At 43.2% G+C, this 23,382-nt stretch overlaps 1 protein-coding gene across 1 annotated transcript in view; it reads right to left on the bottom strand.

Annotated features, from left to right (window-relative positions):
• DOK6 (docking protein 6) overlaps positions 1-23,382 on the bottom strand; it is a 1,435,463-nt gene that overhangs the window by 1,400,606 nt on the left and 11,475 nt on the right. The window contains exon 3 of the mRNA XM_085603942.1: positions 7,256-7,363. Within this exon, the coding sequence (XP_085460068.1) occupies positions 7,256-7,363 (108 nt within the window). The remainder of the gene's footprint in view (positions 1-7,255; positions 7,364-23,382) is intronic.

The following is a 23,382-nucleotide window of genomic DNA, read 5'->3' as shown; positions in this document are numbered from 1 at the left end:
TGGGTTTCTATGTGGTGCACATAAAGGCCAGTGATACTGGGCGCAAAAGTGCTTCCCATGCTAGGCAAATGCTTCTGTAGAAAGAAAGTCTTTCAAACTCAAAATAAATAAATAATCGCCAGTGCCCTATTGCAGCATTCCATAACTACAATCCTGGGTATGTGGTAATCCCAGTTCAATTCAAAGAGGACCTCCTTGATTATATCTAGTCTTTCAAGTTGGGGGAGGCTTGTGTAAAGACTTTGACTGTCAAGGACCAGGGGGAGGTGGGAGTCTGGGTCAAAATCATTGTCGCGCAGGATGATTAACAAATATTTGGTGTCTTTTAAATATGTGCTAGTATTTTGAACCATTGGTCTGAGGAATGCATCTGCAAATCTAGACAAAGGTTCTGAAATTGAGCCAATCCCAAGATGTTGGGTCATCCGGGGAAACTGACCAGGTCTTTGTGGATCTTGAGAATGACCTAGTATGCCCACTTGCTAGTGGTGTGCTCACCGCGCAATTGTTTTCCTATGTTCAATCTAAGCCCCCTTTCAGCACTTTTGTTTTTGCTATAACTTTGTTTCATGTGATCTTATTTTAACCATGCTTTATTTGACTTAGCTTGAATCTTATTACCTAACCTTGGTTGACCTTTGATGTTATTTATTTCATAATATCATCATTGTCTGATTATGCAAGAGCACATGTATTATTTGGGGGTCTTTTCTGTTCCTGCGGATAAATTCTAAAGGTGAGCTAGAGAACGCTTAGGTAAACCTGTTTTCCTCTGCAGACTAAACTGTGAAACAAAGTTCAACATGCCATCTTCTCCTTCACATTTATATTCTATGTAGTTGCTGAAGTGCAAAAGACTTTCACATCAAAGTCATGTAAGCCCAAATGATTTAAAGGATGTTTGATTTTAAAGAGATGTATACATTAAAGTTATGGCAGTTATAACATGATCTTAAGTTCCACCTGTGAGCATTTATGCGTGCAGAACCAGAAATCAGAACCGAGGTGGGCCATGAATCTAAGGGTACAGCATTCCATTTATTTTTGTCAATTGGGCCCAATGTAATGAAATGTCCTTATTTATGAAGAGGAATTTTCACAGCAATATGCAATGAAAATATAAGGCATACTCATTTTTGACATCTTGTTACAGACAGCATTGCATACAATACACCATAAAGTGTTTTTTCATTAGGCATTATCTCTTGATTGGATGTGTTTCTTGTTCATTCATATTCCCCACTCAGTAAATCTTTATTCGGTTTGTTTTAAAACCATCAAAGTATACAAATGCAAGTACGAATACTACTAGTTTTTAAAAGTATTTGAACAATTAAGAAAAAGTCATCAGACATATCTAAAATCTATAAAAAAGTGCCTAGCTAAAATTTCTAAAACATTTATCAACACATTTATCAACTAATGACATATAAAACAGCATACAATTAAAGAACACGACACTAGGGTAACAATGATAAAAAGGTTTTTGCTTACAGCGTACAATTCATTTAAGCCGGCAAATCAATTTGAATCATAGGGATTTAATTTTTGGAATTAAGAATTAGCACCATCGATATGCAGAAGCTTTTCCCGTGTGATCCAGAACGAGAATAGGAAATGGCTGATCGCATAAACTATTGGTCCTGTGGTATTAGTTTTCAGAATTCTGTAGGCAACATGATGTTGCCTTACTCCTAAGTTTAAGCAGGTCGGTCGTATCCATCTCTTACAGATCTTTTTGTATTTTGTACAGAAAAAAAGAATGTGTTCTTCTGTCTCTAAAGTTTTAGCACATGCATGGCAAGGTTCTAAAGATAATCCCACAGTCTGATCACTAGAGAACCGTAGTAGAAGGTTACCATACCTAAATCTAACATATAGGCTTTTTGCAAGCAGTGGCGTGATTATATCCAGGAAGGTTTCAAAGGAGGGGCATGGCTTGACACATAAAAACTGAGAAGTTAGTTGGCCATTTGCTGGCCTGGTGACATAACGTTGAACCATAGCCGCCAAATACCTGATCTTCAGCTTTGAGCAATCCTCTCTATTTGCCTTCTCTGGGTGTTCCCAAAGTTCTGTCATACCAAGAGTTGTAAACCAACTCGCAACATGCTTAAACCAGGGGAGGTTTTTAGCACCACCAATGTTCAAAACCTCCTTTAGGGAGTTGCAATAATCAGAAAGCTGCGGCGTTGTCCACAAGTGCAGCCAGTGCAATAAAGGTTTCAGTGATGCCATATCACAGTTTCTGGGTACTGAAACGAGTGACCTAACAAAAATATTTTCGGATATCGTCAATTCATTTATATTGATATGCCCCCATATCTCTGCACCGTACAAAGCACCACTCTGAGATTTTGCTCGGTACACTTCAAGAGCTGGAGTCAATGATCGAGTATAGGACTGCTTAAAGTGTCTCAATATTGATTTTGACCTATGGACATGAGTTAAATAGCTCTTTTCCAACTGTTGCTCCCAGCCTAGTGTATCAATCAATCTTATGCCCAGATAATTAAAACTTTTCACCGGCTCCAAGGGTTCCAATACGATTCTGACCTCTCTTGATTTACCCTTAGTTTTCCCAAACACCATAAATTTGGTCTTAGTAACATTTAGTTCCAAACTCCTGCTCCTGCAGAAATCCAAAAACGTATCCACAAGGACTTGCAACCCCATTGGGGTTGTGGAAATAAGTAAGGAATCATCTGCAAAGAGAAGGATTGGAACCTTAATACCATTCAAGGCAGGAGAGTCATTCTTACTGTTCATTAACCTGACGGCCACATCGTTGATAAACAAGGAGAAAAGTGCATCCTTGGCGCACCCCACGCTGTATTGGTATTTTATCAGTTAATTCGCCTTGTGTGCCCCATCTCACCTGAGCATAGTTGTTCTCATGGAGTCTGGCTATCAGAGTCACCAGTTCAATTGGAGAAGTAGATCGAGCATTACTTTCCACAACAATTTACGTGGCACCAAGTCGAACGCGGCTCTTAAGTCGGCAAATGCCACGTAAAGTTTTTATTTTCTCAGTAGCACATACTTCCAAGTCAAGAGAGTAAATCTAAAAGCCTGGTCACATTTGCTAATTTGGGAGCAGAAACCCGCTTGATAAGGAGACAGCACTTTCTTCTCGTCCATCCAGCTCTGGAGTTTATCCAGAACTTGACGGTCAAAATGTGTTTGAAAGTTATCTATTAAACTGATAGGTCTGTAGTTGGATGGGACAGAAATATCGCCCTTCTTGTGTATAGTGATTATCTCAGCTCCCCTCCAAGTTGAAGGGATAGCCCCTCCAGCCGATATGCAATTTGTTAAGGTGTTTATTTAGGGAGCCCAAACCATAGGTTCAAATTTATAAAGATCACCCGGTATTTGATCAGGACCAGGGGCCTTTCCTGCCTTAAGTCTATTTATTGCTAATGCAGTCTCATCCAGACAAAGACCAATACTGTGTTGATCTTTGGCATATCGGGGCAAGTATTCAAATCAATTTGTTCAATGTTTGCACTATGAATGCAATCGTCATCTGGGGTCTTAGAATATAGAGCGGTAAAATGCTAAACCCAAACCTCCGGCTGGATGTGATAACTAGGGGTGTTTGAGATATCCAAGTTGCCCTTTGCGAGGGTGTGCCAAAACAGACGTGTATCTTTGCAATTAGCTGCTAGTACAAGTTTCTGCTAGTTCTTCACTCCTGATTCAATAACTTTCCTCCCTATTCTTGCGTGTGTCCCGAAGCGGGAGCATTTCTGCTTTACCATCCCTTTTGATTGAATGAGATGAATCCTCCCACTGCTGACATCACAGAACAATTTTTTTATCTGTAATTTAGCACTCCAAGGGAGCCACGTCTTGCTCTTTCCTCTTGCTCTATGAGGTCATTCTTGTGCACTTTCTCACCTCCTCAATCCTCCTCCTTTTCCTCCTTCTGCTCCCTCAGACACCAAGCACTACTGCAGCTACGTGCCATATTGTCAGTTTATCTCTCTTCCTTCGCTTCTACCTACCTCTTCCCACCTTCTCTTCCTCCTCCTCCTCGCTTTTCTTCTTATGCTCCTCTACTGTCACCCATCTCCTGCTCACTGCTGCTCACAGTTCACCATAATTGGCTATGCCAATGTTAGATGATTTCAAAATTGTGCTGGCTTGGCAAAACCCTTAGCGACAGCAGACTGCTATCTTGAAAGTGTATTTTCTGTATTTTCAAGATGTCTGCCATGTTGGGTCACACAATTTGGCAGAATGTAACATGGTAGCCAGTTTGAGAGTAACAAATCTTTGTTTTCAATACTTTCAATATGAGCACTATGTTAAACAATGCACAATAGCATGACGCAACATGAAGGCCATCTTGAAAGTATGAAATCATACTTTTATATACTTTCAAGATGGCTGTGACACTGTGTCACGCTATGTTGAGTCATGCAACTTTGCAGCCAACTTGGAGGAATAGAAAATGCACTTTCAGGATGGCTGGTTTCTGTTTTTGGGTTCGCCAATGCCAGTGTACTTTTAAAGCATTGGCAACGTCAACAATAGAGACAAAAACACATTGGCAAATCAAGGCCAATTGACTTTACCAATATTATTCGCTTACAATTCAAAAACTGTTAAAACACATGCTCCACCACAGGAATGTTGAATTGGCAGCAGCTATAGAAAATTATTAATACACTACGGCACATTTCTTTTTCATCCTTAGATAATCAGAATCTGTCCTTAAAAATAATTAACTTGTTGACTTGTTGGAAACAACTTCATATAAAAAGTGGCACATGCCAGGAAGGGACCCTTAAAATAGAAATAAGTGAGACACCTAAACACACAAGTCACATTATGTAAATCATACCTAAAATAAAGCCCCTAATTCACAGTCACCATCAAAAGGCAAAACATATACAAAAACTCAGGTGCTGTAAACAGTTGCACATTATTGTGGCAGTTGACATAAGGCCTGACTGACAAAACCTTTGTCAAGAAGGTTTTCCATGGGTGTTGTGGGGGGATATCCCAAGCAGCACCCATGGATTTTGATGCTGCCGCAGATTTACTTAATCATGCAAGCCTTGGGCAGAGCAAAAACCTTTACGCCTTCCCGTTTTTTCCTCTTTCCATGTGGAAAATGCCTCTCAGGATTGTTTTTGTGCAGGAAGGTATCCCTTATTGCACAAAAACAATACAGCATTCCATGCAGAAACCCTTGCACCATGGTGCAAGGGTGCCTTCATTGGCGCTAGGCAGCAAATTGTGCTCCAGCACACGTGGGAAAGGACAGGAATGCACCATATTTCCGAAATATAGTGCATTTCTACACTTTCACATTGGGGTAGGGCAGCGCATGAAAGAAACTTTGCGGAAATGCCCTGCACCAATTCCCCCTAAATGGGGGCCTAACTTTTAAGTTATCCAAATTGCTAGGCCTATAAATGCAGATTTAAAAATCAACACACATAAATGATGAGGACTCTTTCCTTCTAGCAAATAACTTTGTTCTACATAAGGAAGATATGTGGACTACACACCCAGTAGTTGTGGGTGCTTTCCCTACCCTTACTCAAGCCTTTTACAGTGTAAAACTGAGCACATTCTAGCAACTTGATTACTAAGTTGTGTGAATACCCCAAAACTGTGCAAGTTAGTGTGGGTTCACTTATTTTTGCACTCTTGGCTGCCCCAATCCTAAATGTACACCAATGGAAAGCACAGCGCGCTGGCACATTTTGCACTATTGTAAGAGCACTTTATTCTGTAATTTATGATGTCATGCATATACTGTAATGCAAATATATATCTGATTAAATCTGTATCCTCACTTCATTCTGGTATCATTACTTTCTGTTTATATATGTGTATGTTCCCATTTCAATTTTTGTTGCAAAATTTTAAACCTCAGAAGTCTTAAATGAAGCAAGCGTAAAATATGTATAGGCCACGTTATAACGCATGCATTTAGAACGCATTTTACAACGTGGTCCTTACAATGACCGCGTTGTTACATCACATAGCATTACAACGCAAGTCATTACAACGACTTGCTGTAGGGGTGCGCTGGATGTTGGAATAGTATAATTTATTACTCCAACTCCAGTCTGTGCAACAGTTGGAAAGGTGTTGGATTTAAATTCCAACACCTTCTGCTCTTTACAGCAAGTCTTTGTAACAGCTTGCGTTGTAATGGCATGCGATGTAACAACGTGGTCGTTGTAATGACTGCATTGTAATGGCATGCGTTGTTTCGGATGAGGGGTAAATGATGTTTCCCGTAAAATACTACTATGGTTTCAACAGCATATTGCAGTCTAACGCTGTTGCCTCAGTGAAAGCCAAAGTGAAAAGTGTATTGGCTGCATTGTTGAAAGTGTTGTGATGTGTCATGATATTTGAAGTAATGGATTCAAATTTTTAGCAAACAATATTGTGAAAAACTAGAGACGTAGGGGCTCATTTAAGAGAGCCCTGCATCACTTTTGCACCATGTAAAGTGATACATACATGACACAGGGCTCTCATAAAGATTTATGAAACGATGCAAAGCCACCCTGTATGGCTTTGAGTTGCCTCATAAATCATGAAGAGGGCGACGCAGCACAAATCGCTGCGTCACCTTACTCTGCGCCTGGGAGGAATTCCATGGGTGTTGCGGTTGGTTTTCCCACTCAACACCCATGGAATTTAACACTGCACCATATTTACAAAAGTGATGTAAACCTGTGGAAGCATTACATCCGTATGCCTTCCACTTGTTTTTTTCTCTTTCCATTTGGGCTGCATTCTGCAGCACAAATTGAAAGAAGAAAATGCCCCGTAGGATTGTTTTTGTGCAGAAAGATTCCCCTTCCCCCATAAAAACAATCCTGGCTGCAATGGAGGAATCCATGTACCGTGGTGCAAGGGTGTTGGTGCTAGTCTGCCAAAAAGGCAACAAGCACAGGCAGAAAGGACAGGAATGCACAGTGTTGCTTAAATATGGTGCATTCCTGCCTTTTCACTTTGGCCTAGGGCAGCGCAGCAAGGTGCCTTGCTGCACTGCCCTAAGCCAAAATGCCATAAATTAGGTCCTAAATGTTTACATGCTATTTATTTTTTTATACGCAAATAAATGAATTTGATTATTTGTTTTTGTGGCTTTGATATGCATTTAGTTACATAGAGGTAGTTATGTATAGAAAGAAGATGATTTATGTTCTGTCTAAAGCCAGAGAGACTATACAATTGCTTATCACCACTTTGTCAGATAGACGCAAAAGCATACCTTGTGAAAATTTCTGAAATATGCTGCTTTTTCGTCTGGAAATTTTTCCAACCTTCGTGGTCCTTTACTAGAAGCTTTCTTGAAAACCAGCCAGCATCTTCTGAATATCTGGGGAAAAAAAGAAGAAATATGCTAGACACTGACTATCATCTATCAATTTTTCAAAGAACTTAAGTATGCATGTATAAATACCAATGTCAATAAGAAATCATCCTGAAATAGCATTTTGCAGATCACCTCAATATCACAGAATTGTATTATATTACATTGTACTACTTGAACAGTGCCATACACTCCTGACATAAACAACAAGAGCTGGGTCACAACTGATTTGCCTATAGCTGGGTCGAAACTGAGGTGGCATTGTGTGCCAAATAACGGTGGATTGGGACCCGACCCAAGTAGTTACCAGTTCCTGAGATTAATTCAAGAATTCCTTCATCACTTTTTACATACTTCAGTGTGTCACCTTATGTTTGATGGGTATGCCCAGAAGTGGGTCTCATGCACACTGTCACTGAACCAAGCTATACCGAACTGATGATCCCATCCATAAAAAGAACCAAACAGGCCCTGGGTTACTTGTGTTCTGGTTCAGGCAGGACGTAGCTTGGCAGTATGGGCTGGACTGTTTCCATTGGAGCAGCGTCAAGACAGATTTGCATATAGCTGGTCCTAATTGAGGTGGCATGGTGTGCAGAATAATTATGAATTTGCATGCAGCCCAGCATAATTACCAGTGGCTGAGATTATTCCAAGCATTCCATCCATCACTTTTTGTATACGTTTGTGTGTCACCCTAAGTGGGATAGGTATGCCCAGATGAGAGTCCCATGCACACGGTGTCAGTCGAATCAAGTTATACCTAACTGATGAGACCATAACAAGGACGAATTCAGTCCTGGGTTGCTTGTGTTTCAATTCAGGGAGGACATAGCTTGACAGTTCAGGCTGGACTGCTTCCATTGGAGCAGGATCCAGAATGATTTGCATATAGCTGGGTCCAAACTGAGATGGCATGGTTTGAAAAATAATGATGGATTGGGATAAGGCCCGAGTAATTAATTACCGGTGACTGAGATTAATTCAAACATTCTATCCATAACTTTTTGTAAACCTTAGCGTGTCACCTTAGGTGCGACAGATATGCCCAGACATGGGTCCCTGTGCCACCGGAAACAAGCTATACATGGCTGATGAGCTCATAACGAGGGCAAACAGATCCTGAATTGCTTTTGATCCGGTTCAGGGAGGATATGGCTTGGCAGTTCGGGCTGGACTGTTCCCACTGGAGCAGGGTCAAGACTGATTTCCATAAAGCTGGGTACAAACTGATTTGGGATGTGGCCCTGAGTAATTACCCTTTTGTTAGGAACTCAGTATGGATAGTACCTTGCATACACCATACAATCTGATAGATGAATCATTTACATTGATTTCATTGTTCATCAACAATCATAGTTTTTTAACAAAAAAGGGTGTTATTGCGTCGACTTTTCGGTTTCTAAACGGCCGTAAAGGTCCACGAAACCATCTTCAGGACGAAGTGTTACACCATAAATCTTCTAATGTCAAATCAAATAATTCAATTATAAGAGACAACAACAATTGTATCTCGTATATGGCAGGAGCCAATCCGCTCGTGGCTCGACAAACAGTCTACAGTTAAAAAGTTAATAAATACATCCAAAATACACTAAAAAATATTGCCCTAATTAAAATTAAAATTGACAATGGGAATCTCATTGCTAAAAAAAGACCTTTTAAATAATAAAACAAGCAACAGGCATGCTATGTGACATATCAATATCTCTTCCTGGTGATCAACAAACATCTTTTAATGTTACCGCATAGCAAACCCTAGGGCTACAGGGCCGGACTAGCCGTAGCGGGCACCGGGCATTTCCCCAGTGGGCCGTCAGGGTGCGGGACGATTTTGGGCCCCTGGGGGCCGTTTTCATTTACGGGGATGGCAATATCGGCCCCCTGTAACAAAATCGGCCTAAAACCTCCCTAGCAAACAGCTCGGCTGCACCACCCCAAGGGGGCTGACCGAGCAATTTGCCAGGGCAGGTTTCTGTTCCCAGTCCGGCCCTGGAGGGCTCCCCTGTTGTTGTAGGAAATAAAATGATTTAATGTTTGTGCTTCATAAAATTGGTATCAGAATTTTTTTTTCTGTGGGTGGTATGAAGAGTACAAAACAATACAAAGTGCCTAGAACGATCATCACAATAACACATGGGAAGGTTTGTAAACCAAGAGCTTTTAGTAGGAAAGGCTTACAAAAGGTGGACAAGGTTAAAGCGCAGTCTTCTGAGAAGAAAAATGTACCATACATTGGAGATTAGTTTTAAAAAAGCCTCTGAAGCAGGTCTTACATTTGTAATGCAGAGTGACTCCCCAGACCGTCTGGCAGAAATGTCCTCCCTATGTGTTTTAGGGCACTGGTTAAAAATCTTGCCTTTCTTTAATTAAATCCCTCTGCTCATTAGCGGTATGTTTACTAATCTGATCCATACTCCAGTGAGAATAGCAGCACCAATCATAGGCTCCATATTTGTCATAGTTATTTTCCATGATTTTTACCATCAAATGTATTGCATAAGTGTTTTGTGCCTCCTTCATTTCAAATATATAGCATTATGGATGGATAAGAGTGAATTATGAGGATGTTTTTTCAATGAGAGTTTCTAACTGACATCGAATAGACAAGAGCGAAGATTGAGTTACCTCTAATGACACTCTGAGGAGAACAAGATCCTCGCAATTCACTTTTTGCCCATCCGCAATTTTATGTTATGCAAGGCCCCAAAACCATCTGCCCCTGCTTTCAACTGTTATTCAGGGGCAGAGAAGTAATCAGGGAGCCATACATAACATGGTTTTGCCTCCCTGACTAAAATGTAAAAAGCAAATACCGTACCTGCCATCTTTAACCAACCAAACTACCTTCCCAGCCTTCCATCCTCTATTGCAGCTGTGCTTTCTGTCAAGGCAGACGAGCAGCGCTGTGCTGATAGGTTCTCAGAGAGCCCGGTCAGCCTGGCCTGGAAGACCCTAATGATAGAGCAACAGCAGGTAACAAGTTTTGTTATCAAACTGTTGCTACATCATAGCGGTGAGTTACCAAATTTATAATTTGGTGTTCATGTCAAAAGCTTCCTATGGAAGCCACTTTTATCAGTAGTAATTACTACTTGAGTCAAAGTCCTCCTCATAACTTTACCTTTTTAATGCGAGATTGTCCATGTCTAAGAAGTAGAAAACTCCATACTGCACCCATGAAAGTAGGGCAGCAAAAAGCCACACATTAAACAATGATTTTGAGGATTCAAAAGCCCAGAGACTCATGAAAAATAAAAAAGACGGAAGTAGACTAGGGAGTTGTCCAGGGGGTGCTAAATGATCCTTGAAGTGAGAGGTTTTAAACTTAAACCAGAAACTGTTTTAAACTTTCAAACCAGGAATGAGTAAAAGAATTTCAAACTCAGCAGAAGTTAAGTCACATAAAGAAAGATCTACAACCACCAGCTTGACATGGAATGGATTTCTGTTAAACATCCCCAGTAGAAAAACACCACAAAGATAACAGTGGCTGATCGGTGCTGCAAAGCCTTGAGATGGGCACTACTTCAGGTCTGAGATGGGAATAAAATTGGAAGCTTAGTGTGAAGTTGAAATAAGCAGGTGCCCTCAGAGTAAGAGGGGAAAAGTTGATGATTGAATGAGTTATCATAATGAATGTGCCATAGTATGCAGCTATACAGGGCTGTTGCTGTAACTGCAATTTGGAATGTCCAGAATGGTGTAAAACCATACATTTAAAAGATATACCTATCTAGAGAGGCACGTCGTAGGTGCAGAGATATGGCAACCTTATAAAAAGGCCATAAAATAAAGCAATATTGCACCAATATTAACCAAATCCCACACACTAGCCATTAAACAAATATAAGATAAGCAATAGACTCAAGAAAAAATAAATCTAATAAAAGTGGAATAAATGAAGGAAACAGTATGGACAGTGCAGTATGATTTGTCCCTTCATGACAAATGATGAGCATAAAACGCACCGGCACCATATAATATGAAAGCATTAGAACACCAGACCTGAAGGTAAGCTGTCCAGACTCAAAGGGCTAAAGCAAAGAAGACCCAACCATAGAATCCTATTATAGCTCGATTAGATGGGGAAAGTGAAAAAGGATGCATATTGGTTATTCCTGGAAAGTATAGAGACATAGGATGGCAATATGTACCTAGACACCTGCTTTGCACTGACATAGCAAACAACCTTGGCTTATGATGAAAGAGATAGGCTCAAGCCACCACAGCCAAATTGTGCAAAGGGTTCTAGAGGTTCATCAGGCATTTGTGCCTGCTTTTTGTGTGCCAGGGGACTTTAGCAGAGCAGAAGGGATCACAGGTGATTGTGCAGCCCCTTTTCTAATATAAATTATGCAGGTTCAAAATTTGCGTTGGTGCCGTAACAAAGGATTTTTCCTCATTTGCCTGTGTGAAATGGTCCCATGAAAACCCTTTACTTTTGCTCTGGTGCCTTATTATAAATGATGACAAGATGAGCAAGATCTGGTTTTAATGGCTAACTTGTGAGTTATGGACTGTGGTCATAACCAAAACGTGGCAATTTCATTGGTTTTTGCAGTTTTCGTTTTTAACCATACCTGCACTTTAAATGTTGTTTTTTAAAGTGCATTTCTAAGGCTTTTTTAAACATAATTTAATGTTTTAACTAAAACTTCACTTTAACTTTTGTTTTTTCAGTGAATTCGTTTTTTTAATCAGATTTCACATGCAACTATGCACAGCACCGCCAAGTGCAGCCAGCCCTCCCAGTTTATGGTCTTTGCTGCGCACAACAAGGGCTTGGCCACATGGACTGTTCAGGGATTGTCCAGAAGGCAGGTCAAGCACCATAAGCTCCTCTGGTGGTCAACCCACTTTGCACATGGATTTTGGCCATTCGCCACAGGTGGCCAGGCACAGTGTTACCATCAGATGTTGCAGTCGTGTTATCAATGAGGTCATGAAATATTTCATACTTGATGTAATTTGGTAGGCAATTATCAGTGCATGGCGAGGGCGCGAGTTGTAGTTACTTTGGAGTATGAGTTATACTTACATGAGAAAACTATAACTAGTGAATTTCAGTGGGTATGTTTATTTAAAATGATATGTTTCAACTGACCATTTCACCTAACTATAACATCCCTTTAATTTAACATTTGTTATTTTCAGTACATTTCTAAAGTTGTTTTAATGTAAAGTAACATTGTATTACAATTCCCAACTATAAGTTCACTTTAACAATAGTTTTTTCAGTAAATTACTATTTTTTTAAATGTAAAGTATGATGTCCATGTAGTCATGGCCTGTTTCCAACTCCCTGCTAGTGCCCAACCCTCCATTGCCTGCATTCAAGCCCTGCTCCCCAACTCCCGCAGGCGTGCATGGCTGATTGTGTGATGTAACATTGCAAATGGTGTTATTTAAAGCAAGGACGATCTACTGACTTTGCCATAGTTTCAGAACATGAAAATATTGAAAGTGAGCCTATTGAGAGTATTTGGGGGTCAGCCCATCAGCATATATAAAGCAGACCTACGGTTTTTGTCAACATTTCACCAATTATTGTAATTAAATATCCATTTTATAGCTCCACACATTGCAATGTTTGAAAAAAGTGATTGTCCTAAGCATTTTTAAAGAAATATTTATTTTAAAAAAAATCAGCATGTCTTTGAATTTCTTTGAATCTCCCTTACAACATTTTTCAGACCACAAAAAGCAGCCATGGAACCCACTACAAAGAATCCCTGCACTCCAGCTGAAGAGCATAATGTTCCAGCTATGAGTGCTAAAAAACATGCTTTTTCTAATCTTGCTGGAAAAATGGTTGGTGGTGACCACAATGCTCCAGGAAGTATAAGTAACATGCCCTTGAAGGGCATTACAGGGCGCTCGTACTCTATAGAAGTGAAAAGTAAATGAGCAGCTCCTGCAGCTCATTTATTATTCATCTTCATATTTTTCTATATATAGTTTTGGGTGCTCCAGTGTCCCAGCACCACTTTTTTAAAACATAGGGGCTTTGAGGGATGTCTAAGGCTCCTGTAGCTTGTGCTGGCTCCCCAGCCGGCACCCATGTTGAGTTTTGGCAGAACTCAGCATTTATTACCCGGGGTATCCACAGTATTATATTAAGTTGAACCTGCAGGTGGAGACTCAGAGCTCCTTTGGCCCCTGCAGGCTCCCCTGGTGGGAAATGGCCACTTTGATTATTGGTGGGTGCCCACCCTGGACACCCACAATGTTTTTGTGGTTTGGGGCTTTGGGGCTGTGGGGGAGCCTCAAGGCCCGAGCGCTCCCAGCGGGCTCCCTGACCAACACTAAACTTGGTGCTGGTGGGAGTCAGCTCCATTTCTTTGCTCCTGCCTGGGGGATGAAGTCCACTTGTGTCCTGAGGTCCTCAGGAAACAAGAGGACATCATCGCCCCACCAGCAGTGCTCCAAGAGGCACGTATGCAGAGTGTGGTAAAAAGGGACATGGCCTCGGACCACCTCTCTGCAAAACAGGTATGTGGTGCTTACTGGAGGTACCTGGTGGGCTAGTTGGCCCCCAGGGACCCTCAGTATTCATGGGGACTTAATTTCCCAACTTACAACGCACCAGGGGGTGCGTTTGCAGAGTGGTGCATGGTGGGGGCGGGGCCTCCGACGGGATGCCGGGTTTAAAAAAAAAACTTTTTAGAAGGGGGCTGTGTGGCCCCCTTTCTTTTATTCTTTGTGGGGCCCCATCCCCAGGACCCGACCCCTTTAAAAAAAAGAAAAAACAGGAAGAAGGCTTCCTTTTTATAAATATATTTATAGGGAAGGGGGGCCCTCCTTCCCTGGGCCTCTTCTTTTTTTGAATATTTACAGGGAAGGGGGACCGCATCGCCCTGTCTCCCTGGGCCACTATTCGCCCCGGGGACTCCATCCCCCGGGGCTTGGCCATTATTTAAAATATTTCTGATTGAGGAGGGGGGCCCCCCTCCCCAGGCCAATTTCGGCCCCAGGGACCCCATTCCACGGGACCCAGTCATTCTTTTTTTTTAACTAAAGGGATGGGGGCTGCGTGGCCCCCCCTCCCGGGCCACTCCTGGCCCCGGGGACCCTATCCCCTGAGGCCGGCCCTTTGCGTTGGGGACCGTGGGGGGAGACCCAATGCCCCCAGGGTCCCTGCTGGCTCCCCACCTCCAGCAGGAGCCGGCATTGCTTTTGGGCAAGGGGAGCTGCTGACATGCAGCTCCCTTTGCCCAAAATAAATTCTGCTTTGCTTTGTTGAAGCAAGGGCAGGTTTTCCTGCTCTCGCTTCAATGAAGCAAAGCAGAAGTTTGCTATGACAGGGCGGGAGCTGCACAGCTCCTGCCCTGCCATAGCAAACAGCAATGTCCTGGAGGTGGGCACCCCGGGACATTGCAGGAACGGTCCGCAGGGCCATCAAGGGCTCCAGAAAGGGGGCTGCGTTGCCCCCTCCCATCATTTACCATAGCGCCATGGAGGAGGTGATCCCCGGGGCTTGGGGGTGCCCACGAGGCCCCCACAAATAATTGAAGAATGCCCCAGGAAGGTGGTGGTCCCCTGGGCTTGGGGGGTCCATGAGGCCCCCCAACCACATTTAAAAAAAATAAAAATGTAACCCCCGCAGATAATTAGTACAGCCCCGGGGAGATGGCAGTCCCCAGGGCTGCGGGGGCCCCCGCTATATACTTTGGCATTGCCCCTGGGACCTGGCCCACCGAGGGCTTACAGACAATGAAGGGCGGAGCCCACCATTTTTTTTTTTTCTCGGCAGGATTTGCGCGCCCAGCACGAATTCTGCCGATTTGTTTTTTTTTACATGTTTTTTTTAGGCCTGGGGGTCAGGGTGTTCCTACCATGCCCCGTTTCTTGTTTTTCACCTTTTTTTCCACTGATTTCTTGTGACTCGGTTACTGAGTCACAAGATGGCTGCCAACACTTCCTGGTTTGGAGTGTTGACAGCCAATCAGAGTGAAGCTCATGCCCAAGAGATATTTTAATATTTTTAATTTCTCAGGACCTACTGAACGGATTTACGCCATTTAAAAAAGGGCTCTTTCTGAAGAGCTACCTTTTTGCCAAATTTTCCTATGGAAATTAACATGGGGAAAACGCGTTTTGGGACCCCCTTTTTTCCTGGCCCCTGCAAGACAAATCACCCCAAATCTGTCAAGACAGGAGCTGACTGGAGTGGGCCAATAGTTCTGAAAATGTCTTGAAGATTCGTCTAACGGCGCCAAAGATAATGGCAAAAGAATAAAAGCTTTTTGAATAGAAACAAGGTCCTAACTATAACTACCTACTGGCGATCACCAGTAGGTGACATATATATATATCCTCAGGACACAAGAGGACCTCATGGCCCCACCAGCATTGCACCAGGAGCCGCGTTTGCAGAGAGGTGTAAAAGGGGCATGGCCTCGGACCACCTCTCTGCAATCCCGCTCTGTGGCACTTTTTGGAGGTACCTGGTGCGCTTGTTGGCCACCAGGTACCCGCATTATTCAAGGGGAATTAATTCCCCATCTTACAACGTGCCAGTGGGAGAGTTTGCAGAGTGGTGCAGGGAGGGGGCAGGGCCTCCAGCGAGATGTCGGCTTTTTAAAAATATTTTTTTAGAAGCTTTTTTATCATTTTTGGGGCCCTGGGGACCCCATCCCAAAGGGTTTGACCCCTTTTTAAAAAACAAAACAAAAAAAACGGGAAAGGGGCCAGGCATCTCTGTTGGGGACTGTGGGGGAATCCCCAATGTCCCCACAGTCCCGCCGTCTCCCGTCTCCTGAGGGAGCCGGCATTGCTTTTGCACAAGGGGAACAGCTGACATGCAGCTCCCCTTGTGCAAAAGCAATCCTGCTTTGCTTCATTGAAGCGAGAGCAGGTTTTTCTACTCTCTCTTCAATTTTCATTTATTTACTTATTTAGATACTTATATAGTGCGCAGCTACCCCCAACGGGGGTGTCCCGGCGCTTCTAACAGCACAATGAAGCAAAGCAGTGTTTGCTATGACAGGGCGGGAGGTGTGCTCCCGCCCTGGCATAGCAAACGGCAATGTCCCGGGGGTTGGCACCCCGGGACATTGCAGGAGCTGGCCCTGGAGGGTGGCGGTCCCCAGGGCCATCAAGGGCTCCAGGAGGGGGGGCGCGCAGCCCCCCTCCCATGTGTTTAAAGCCCCCAGGAGGTGGCGGTCACCAGGGCTCAGGGATCCACAACGGGCCCCCGCATTTAATTAAAGAGTGCCCCGGGGAGGTGGTGGTCCCTGGGGCAGTGTGGTCAGGGCTAGAGCCCCCCCTCATTTTATTTATGTCTTATTTTAGCCCCGGGGATTTGGCAGTCCCCGGGGCTTGGGGGGCTTGGGGGGCCTGTGAGGCCCCACCCTATTGAAATGAAACCCTGGGAAGGTGGCGGTCCCAGGGGATTGGGAGGGGGCATGAGGCCCCCCACCCTATTCAAATGAAGCCCCGAGGAGGTGGCGGTCCCCGGGGTTGCGGGGTACCCGTGCCCCCATGCCTAAAATATAAAGCTCTGGGAGGTGGCGGTCCTGGGGCTGCAGGGGCCCCCACAGGCCCCTGCTACAAAATGCAGGATTTCCCACGGGACCTGGCCCACCTGGGGGCTTTAAAATACAAAGCACGGGAGCCTGCGCTTTGTTTATTTTCTTTTTCTACCACGGTTCGCGCACCCAAAATATTTAAAAAAAGAAAAATGCTTTTTTGGGCCTGTGGGTCCCGGTGGGACCCCCTGAGTAGGCCTGGGGGGTCAGGGTGTTCATACCCTGCCCCCTTATTTTAGTTTTGAATGTTTCTCCCACCTTTTTCCCTCTCACTCGGTCCGAGGCACAAGATGGCTGCAAACACTTCCTGGTTTGAAGTGTTGGCAGCCAATCAGAGGCAAGCTCGTGCTTGGAGGGCTCAGCCAATCAGATCTCACATTTCTCAAATATCGATATCTGTAAATCTTTAAATATCTCAAAAACTACTGAACGGAATTGCACCATTTTAAGAAAAGTGTGCTTCCTGGACCAAGAGCTATCTCTCTGTCAAATTTGGCGTAATTCCGTTCAGCAGTTCAAGCTGTAGCCATGTCTAAAGTTTCCTATGGAAATTAACTTTTTTCTCGTCCCCCCTTGACAAATCACCCCGTAGCTGTCAAGACAGGAGCTGACCTGAGTGAACAATTAGTTTCAAAAATTTTGTGAAGATTCGTCAAACAGCGCCAAAGTTATTAGCAAAACAAAAGATGCTTTTCCTATGGAAACTAGGTTCTAAATATAACTACCTACTGGTGACAGCCAGTAGGTAATATATATGCATATATATCTAAATGTATATATGTATGTTAATGTGCATACATACATATATATATTTTTAGGAATATATATCTATAGGCTAAATTAAATGATTTATTACACATTGAATTTGAAGAGTGTAATTATTATATTTCCAGAAAGGAGCTGAGGGGGAACAAACATTTTTTTTTTTAGGTTTTGATAAGATTTGTCAAACGGTGCCAAAGTTATTAGCAAACTAAAAAATTGTTTTCCTACAGCAACGAGGTCCTAAATGATTTATTACGCATTGAATTTGAGGAGTGTAATTATTATATTTTACATTAAATATATTTATATATTTTCTCTTTAGAAAAAAACTTTTTAGGGCTCCCTGTACTTTCACATAAGGAGATCCTCGCCCCAGTGCTGGAGATCTATACCAATACGTGGAAAGTTACTTGTAGTAACTTTAAACTTATAAATTCATTCATAAGTGGCAATGCCAGTATGTTTTGCTTTTGACCTAAGGTCATTCCGTTGCTGCCTTGACTGAACCTGCTTTGGACCAATGACTGACTGCTGCCCCCCATTAGTATGCCTTTGTTGTGTGTGCTTGTGGTTGCATATGTAAGAGATGCTTGCATTGTTGTGCTGCATCACCACTGCTGAGAAGCCTGACACTGTCTGAAAACATTTGATACTGTCCAGTAATACCAATAGCATCCTTTCTAAAAAGTGAATTAAATGCCCCACTCATATTGTGTGGACCTGCTGGTTTTTTCAGTGCTTTTGAAAGTTATGGCAGTCCTGCTGAAACGTTCTACCTGTCCCAGTATAATGTGATGTTTCTAACACTTGAGATTCCTCCTCATAAGAGCAGGAGCTGTCCCAGTGACTACATAGCAGGACAAGAAAGTCCACTTAAAATGTACATAGGCCACATTGTCCACTTAAAGTATTGAAAACCCAGTACTGGATCATTAAACTTTTAGCTGCTCTGCTTAGAAGAACTATTTTTGCTCATTTCAATGCATGGAACTGCAGCTGGGGAGTTCCCATATTTTTTAATTACATATGTAATAGCACTGCTAAAAAGGTTTTGGCAATGTCAGATGCTAGTGCAGTGTACACTCCTTGCTGACCTCATGCTGACTCATAGCCTGCTCCATGTGCCGTAAGGCATCCCAACAGGTTTGAGAGGCTCCTCTTTGGCTATTCCGCTCTGTCTGCTGTCCCTCTGTGCAGTCCCCGCCCTACCTGAGCCCCCCCCGCTGCCTGCCGCTGCGACGCCTGCATTTCAGGTGTGGGTGGGTTAACGGCTAAGGCACGTGTCCTGGGTGGGGGGCCCCCTACACCCTTAAATCCTGGTGTTCCCCCAAGGGCCCACCTGCCTAGTGGGCCATTTGAACAACGCTGCCCAATCAGCACCCAGCGATTTCCTGGACTTGCCAGATGCCCGCTCATTGTCCCACCCCTCAGTAGGGGTTTATCACGGGCCCCTCACTGATACGGCTCCACCTCCCCGGCCCGTGTATAGATTATTTAAAACAAAAATACTAGTTTCCAGGGTCAAACACAATGACCAGATTCATATAACTACCAAATAACTCTTTAGTCGCCTTCCGGTAGAATAACAAGGGATTGTCCAACACTGGAAAAAGGGGTGTGGTAGGGGAAGAGCTTAGGAGAAGGGAGGAGCGGGGCAAGGTGGGGCAATGTGGTACCATAGAGCAGCCTGATCTACTGGCGTAAAAGCATTAGAAAGTACAAAACGTTACCGATTACTCATACTCTATACCTAAAAGTGCTGCCCCAACTTCACTTCCAAAGAAACCCAGCACCAGGTGTATTTAACTCATGCAAGCATAATCTGAAATATCACACAGAGCCCTGCCTGGAGTCAGTCCAGTTAGTTTCATTAGGGAAGTTAGTAGTTACCTTGTGAGGGATTATTCTATCCCTGCCCCACTGCATCGGGCAAGGAATCCTTACAAAATGCCATGAGCTTGATGAGTACACCTTGACAAAAGCCTCCCATCTACTTCTTAAAAGTAGGGGTTTATAGTACATTTCATGGCAAACATTTGGGTTTTAATTATCCCAGAGAGCGTTTGCAAAGCTGTGCATTATGTTTGAGCTAAGCGTAGGCAACAGAGGTGCTTTTAGGGCTGCCTTTTAAGTAGCATTATATGTGTATTGTTTTATATTTGTAAACTATTAAGTCACTCAAAATCATATATTTTATCTAATTATTTTGTAGTGGATTTGTTTGAGGTTTATGTCCTGAAAGCGAGGAAGGAAATCTCAGAATAAACTATAAGCTCCATAAGTGGCCATCATGGAGTCAGGCAAATGCCAGTATTTCAGAGCAGGAACACTGGCGTAACGAAACTTGAGGGGGACCCCCTGCAAGGTATGTGGAGGGCCCCCTCCGGACTCAATCAGGAGCTCTCCAGCCAGAGTATTGTGCTAAGGGTGACCCCTGGAGCTCAGAGGCCACCCGCACCTCAGGGGCTGCAGGGGCCTGGGTTACGCCTCTAAGCAGGAAAGATGTCACAAGTAGCAAAAGGTATCAGAGTTCACCACTATGCATCACAGTAGGTGGGTCTCAGCATTTCATATATAAAGCCAGCAGTTCTTACTGTAACAGATGGAGCAATAACAGAATTGCACCAAGCCGTGCACAATGAAACCACAGCAGAAGAAAAAAGACCTTGCAGAATGACTATGTATATTCTCAATTTCTGGAGGGGAAATTGCACCTTCTGCAGGACAGGAAAACACACAGTCATGATGGTGTACCGTCATTCATTCAAGATTGAGGAAGTAAGCAGAACTTTATGAAAAGGGGACAATGGAATAAAGTGCTTATTTGCTGGATCAGCCTCAGCAAGGACAGAGGTAACTCTGGGTGAAGACGGTTCACAAAGCAGAATTCTTCTACAGATGTAACAACAAACACACTGTGTAGACCACACTTATATGGAGTGGGCAAAACACCTTTAATGATTGTTTTTGTGCAGAAAGGGACACCTTCCTGCACATAGACAATCATCCAGCCGCGGTCGGTAGTAGGAGTAACTGCAGGGCGGTGACGTGGGCAAGGGGAGGGGCAGGGTGGGGGGTAGTAAACTATGGATTCCGGAGGTTTACAGGTAAGTTAACATATAAATTAATAAAACAAATTTTGTTGCGTGCACAGCATCGCATTTGGGGATGCTGTGCACGCAACGAAATTCGTTTTATTAAATTATATGTTAACTTACCTGTAAACCTCCGGAATCCATAGTTTACTACCCCCCACCCTGCCCCTCCCCCTCCCCATGTCACCGCCCTGCAGTTACTCCTACTACCGACCGCGGATGCAATCATCCCTGCAACGCAGGCACCCTTGCACTATGGCGGAAGGGTGTCTGTGTTGATGCTAGGCAGCTATTTTTAGTGCCAGTGCGAGGGAAAACACAGGGGTGTGCTGTATTATTGTACATAAGGCGCATCCTTGCATTTTTTAAATGATAGTACGCTGCAAAATTTGCCACAGCGCCGTGCTGCGCCATTACGTCATAAATAGGCCCTAATGTGTGCTGCTAACTGAGGTGACTATATTGAGAGATAGGCAAATTTGATATTCCAGGAAAAGTTGTAGGTGCAGTTACACCGAAGCCACGGACAGAACATTAAACATCTTTTTTTAAAACACAGTCAGAGTTACATATCTTGTACTATCTTAAACAGTATTCTGATGAAGAAAAGGGATGATCAGGCAAAGAAGTGTGTATTAAATATCAAAGAGGATTTACTGAAATTGTATCTGGACAATGCTAAAGGTATCTGATATATTCTTTTTTGTTTTTGTTCATATGTATAAGGTTTCCACTGACAAGCAATTAGCTTTCTTTTTATTTCATTTGACATAATTTCCCACGTGTCCAAAAATGTATCAATCAACTACTTAGAAAACTACCATTGTGACAGTCACTGCCATGAAACGGACTGTCATTGCCAGACTTTCGATTCCCTCTGAAGAGTGTCACTGCAGGGAAATCTGCCAAGGGTTTACCTTAGGCCCAGACACATTGTTGTACGTTGTTTCATTTCAGGCAGCTGTATGCACCCCATAACTTCAGGGCATGCTAGCTTTGTTGTTTATACAATGCCGTATGCTGCTGCTCTCACTTTGAGTGTACAAAATCCTAAGGGGAATATTATCAAGAAAGGCGTTAAAATTATCGCCGCTTTAGCGGCAGGAAACTGCGGCTGAAGCGGCGATAATTGGCTTGATAATATGCCCGGCGGTTTCCTGACGCTAAAGCGGCGATAATTTTAACTCCGTTCTTGATAATATGCCCCTAAATGTTTTTAACATGCGTTGGAAAAATACCCTTAAAAAAACCTGTAAATCCCACATGCTACATGTATAGCTGTTTTAGGTTTAATTCTTCTTTCTTTACAAACAGAGCTCTGAAATATAAAATGACTACAGGCAATACTAATGGGAATTATTCACAGTATTGTTATCTAGAACCCATTACCAAAGGACCCTAAGCTAAGGGCGAAACAGTCTTAACTAATGATATTGATCAGTTGTGTCAATAGATGTATGAAGCAAATGACCCTAATACATGTTTATCGTATGAGGTTATGTGATTCAAATCCGAGGCCATCCCACATTCGTTTGGTAGCAATAATATCAACATCCTTTTACTTGACTTATTCCTTACAGACCTCAAACTTTGGTTAAAATCACCCCCATGATCCATGGCTTGGTCTGCTCCTGTCACATGTGCTAGACTCAGCCACACACGAGTGGTACCATTTTTATCAGTGAAGTGTGGTGGTAGGAACTGTGTGGATCTGTAGAGATTCTAAAAGTCTCAGTCACAAAATGTGAACACACTGCATGATTTTAAGAAAAGTTTGAGCTTTGCAGGGCATTGTGGCGAAGAAGACTTTGTGGGATCAACACGAGGCACACTACCATAGACTCTTCTGGGGGTGTAGTTTAAAAAAATGTGTGGATTAGGAAGGTTCCCTGGATGGCAGCTGAGCCTTATCAATAAAACAGATTAATTTATTATAAGAAATTCAGATGTCTCCACACTACATTTGGAGCTGTATATGTTTGGAGCCTTATATGGTGCAGCCGAGCCACACAAGTGGGGCAGCGTTTTTGTCCACACAATTGTGGGATAGCTGGGTGGTAGGAATTTTGTGGATTCCTGTAGATTTGAGATGTTTCCATCACAGGAATTCGAAGCAAATGCATTAATTTAGGCAACTTTTGAGGTTTACAGGGCATGATTGGTGAGAAAATGTTGTGGAATCCATACAAGCCACAACACCCTGTACTCCCTCAGAGTGCCTACTTTCTAAATTGTCTGGATTTAGTAGATTTTCCTGTGTGTCGGCCAAGCCCATATAACACAGCTATACTCGTAGCCAAAACAGGTAATTTGTTGCTTTTGGAGGACTTTTGAATCGTGGGTGCCAGGCCAAACCACAGCAGTAGGGGTAGTGTTTTTATCAGAAGAACTGTGGGACCGCTGAGTGGTATGGATGTTCTGGACAGGAATCAGAAATTTCTGTCACAGAAATGTGAGGAAAATGCCTGATTTTAGGCAAAGTTTGAGGTTTGTGGCGAATTCTAGGTAAAAGGATGTTGGGGGCATACACAAGTCACACTACCCTGGAATTACCTTTCTGTCTAATTTGCAGAAATTAAAAGGTTAGTAGGTTTTCTTGGGTGACGGTTGAGCTCGAGCTTGAATAGTGCAG

This window comes from Triturus cristatus, chromosome 5_1 (genome assembly GCF_964204655.1).
Source record: "Triturus cristatus chromosome 5_1, aTriCri1.1, whole genome shotgun sequence".
In the NCBI taxonomy this organism is placed as follows: domain Eukaryota; kingdom Metazoa; phylum Chordata; class Amphibia; order Caudata; family Salamandridae; genus Triturus; species Triturus cristatus.
Note: the sequence above shows the minus strand (reverse complement) of the source record. Positions and strands in the feature narration are given on the sequence as shown.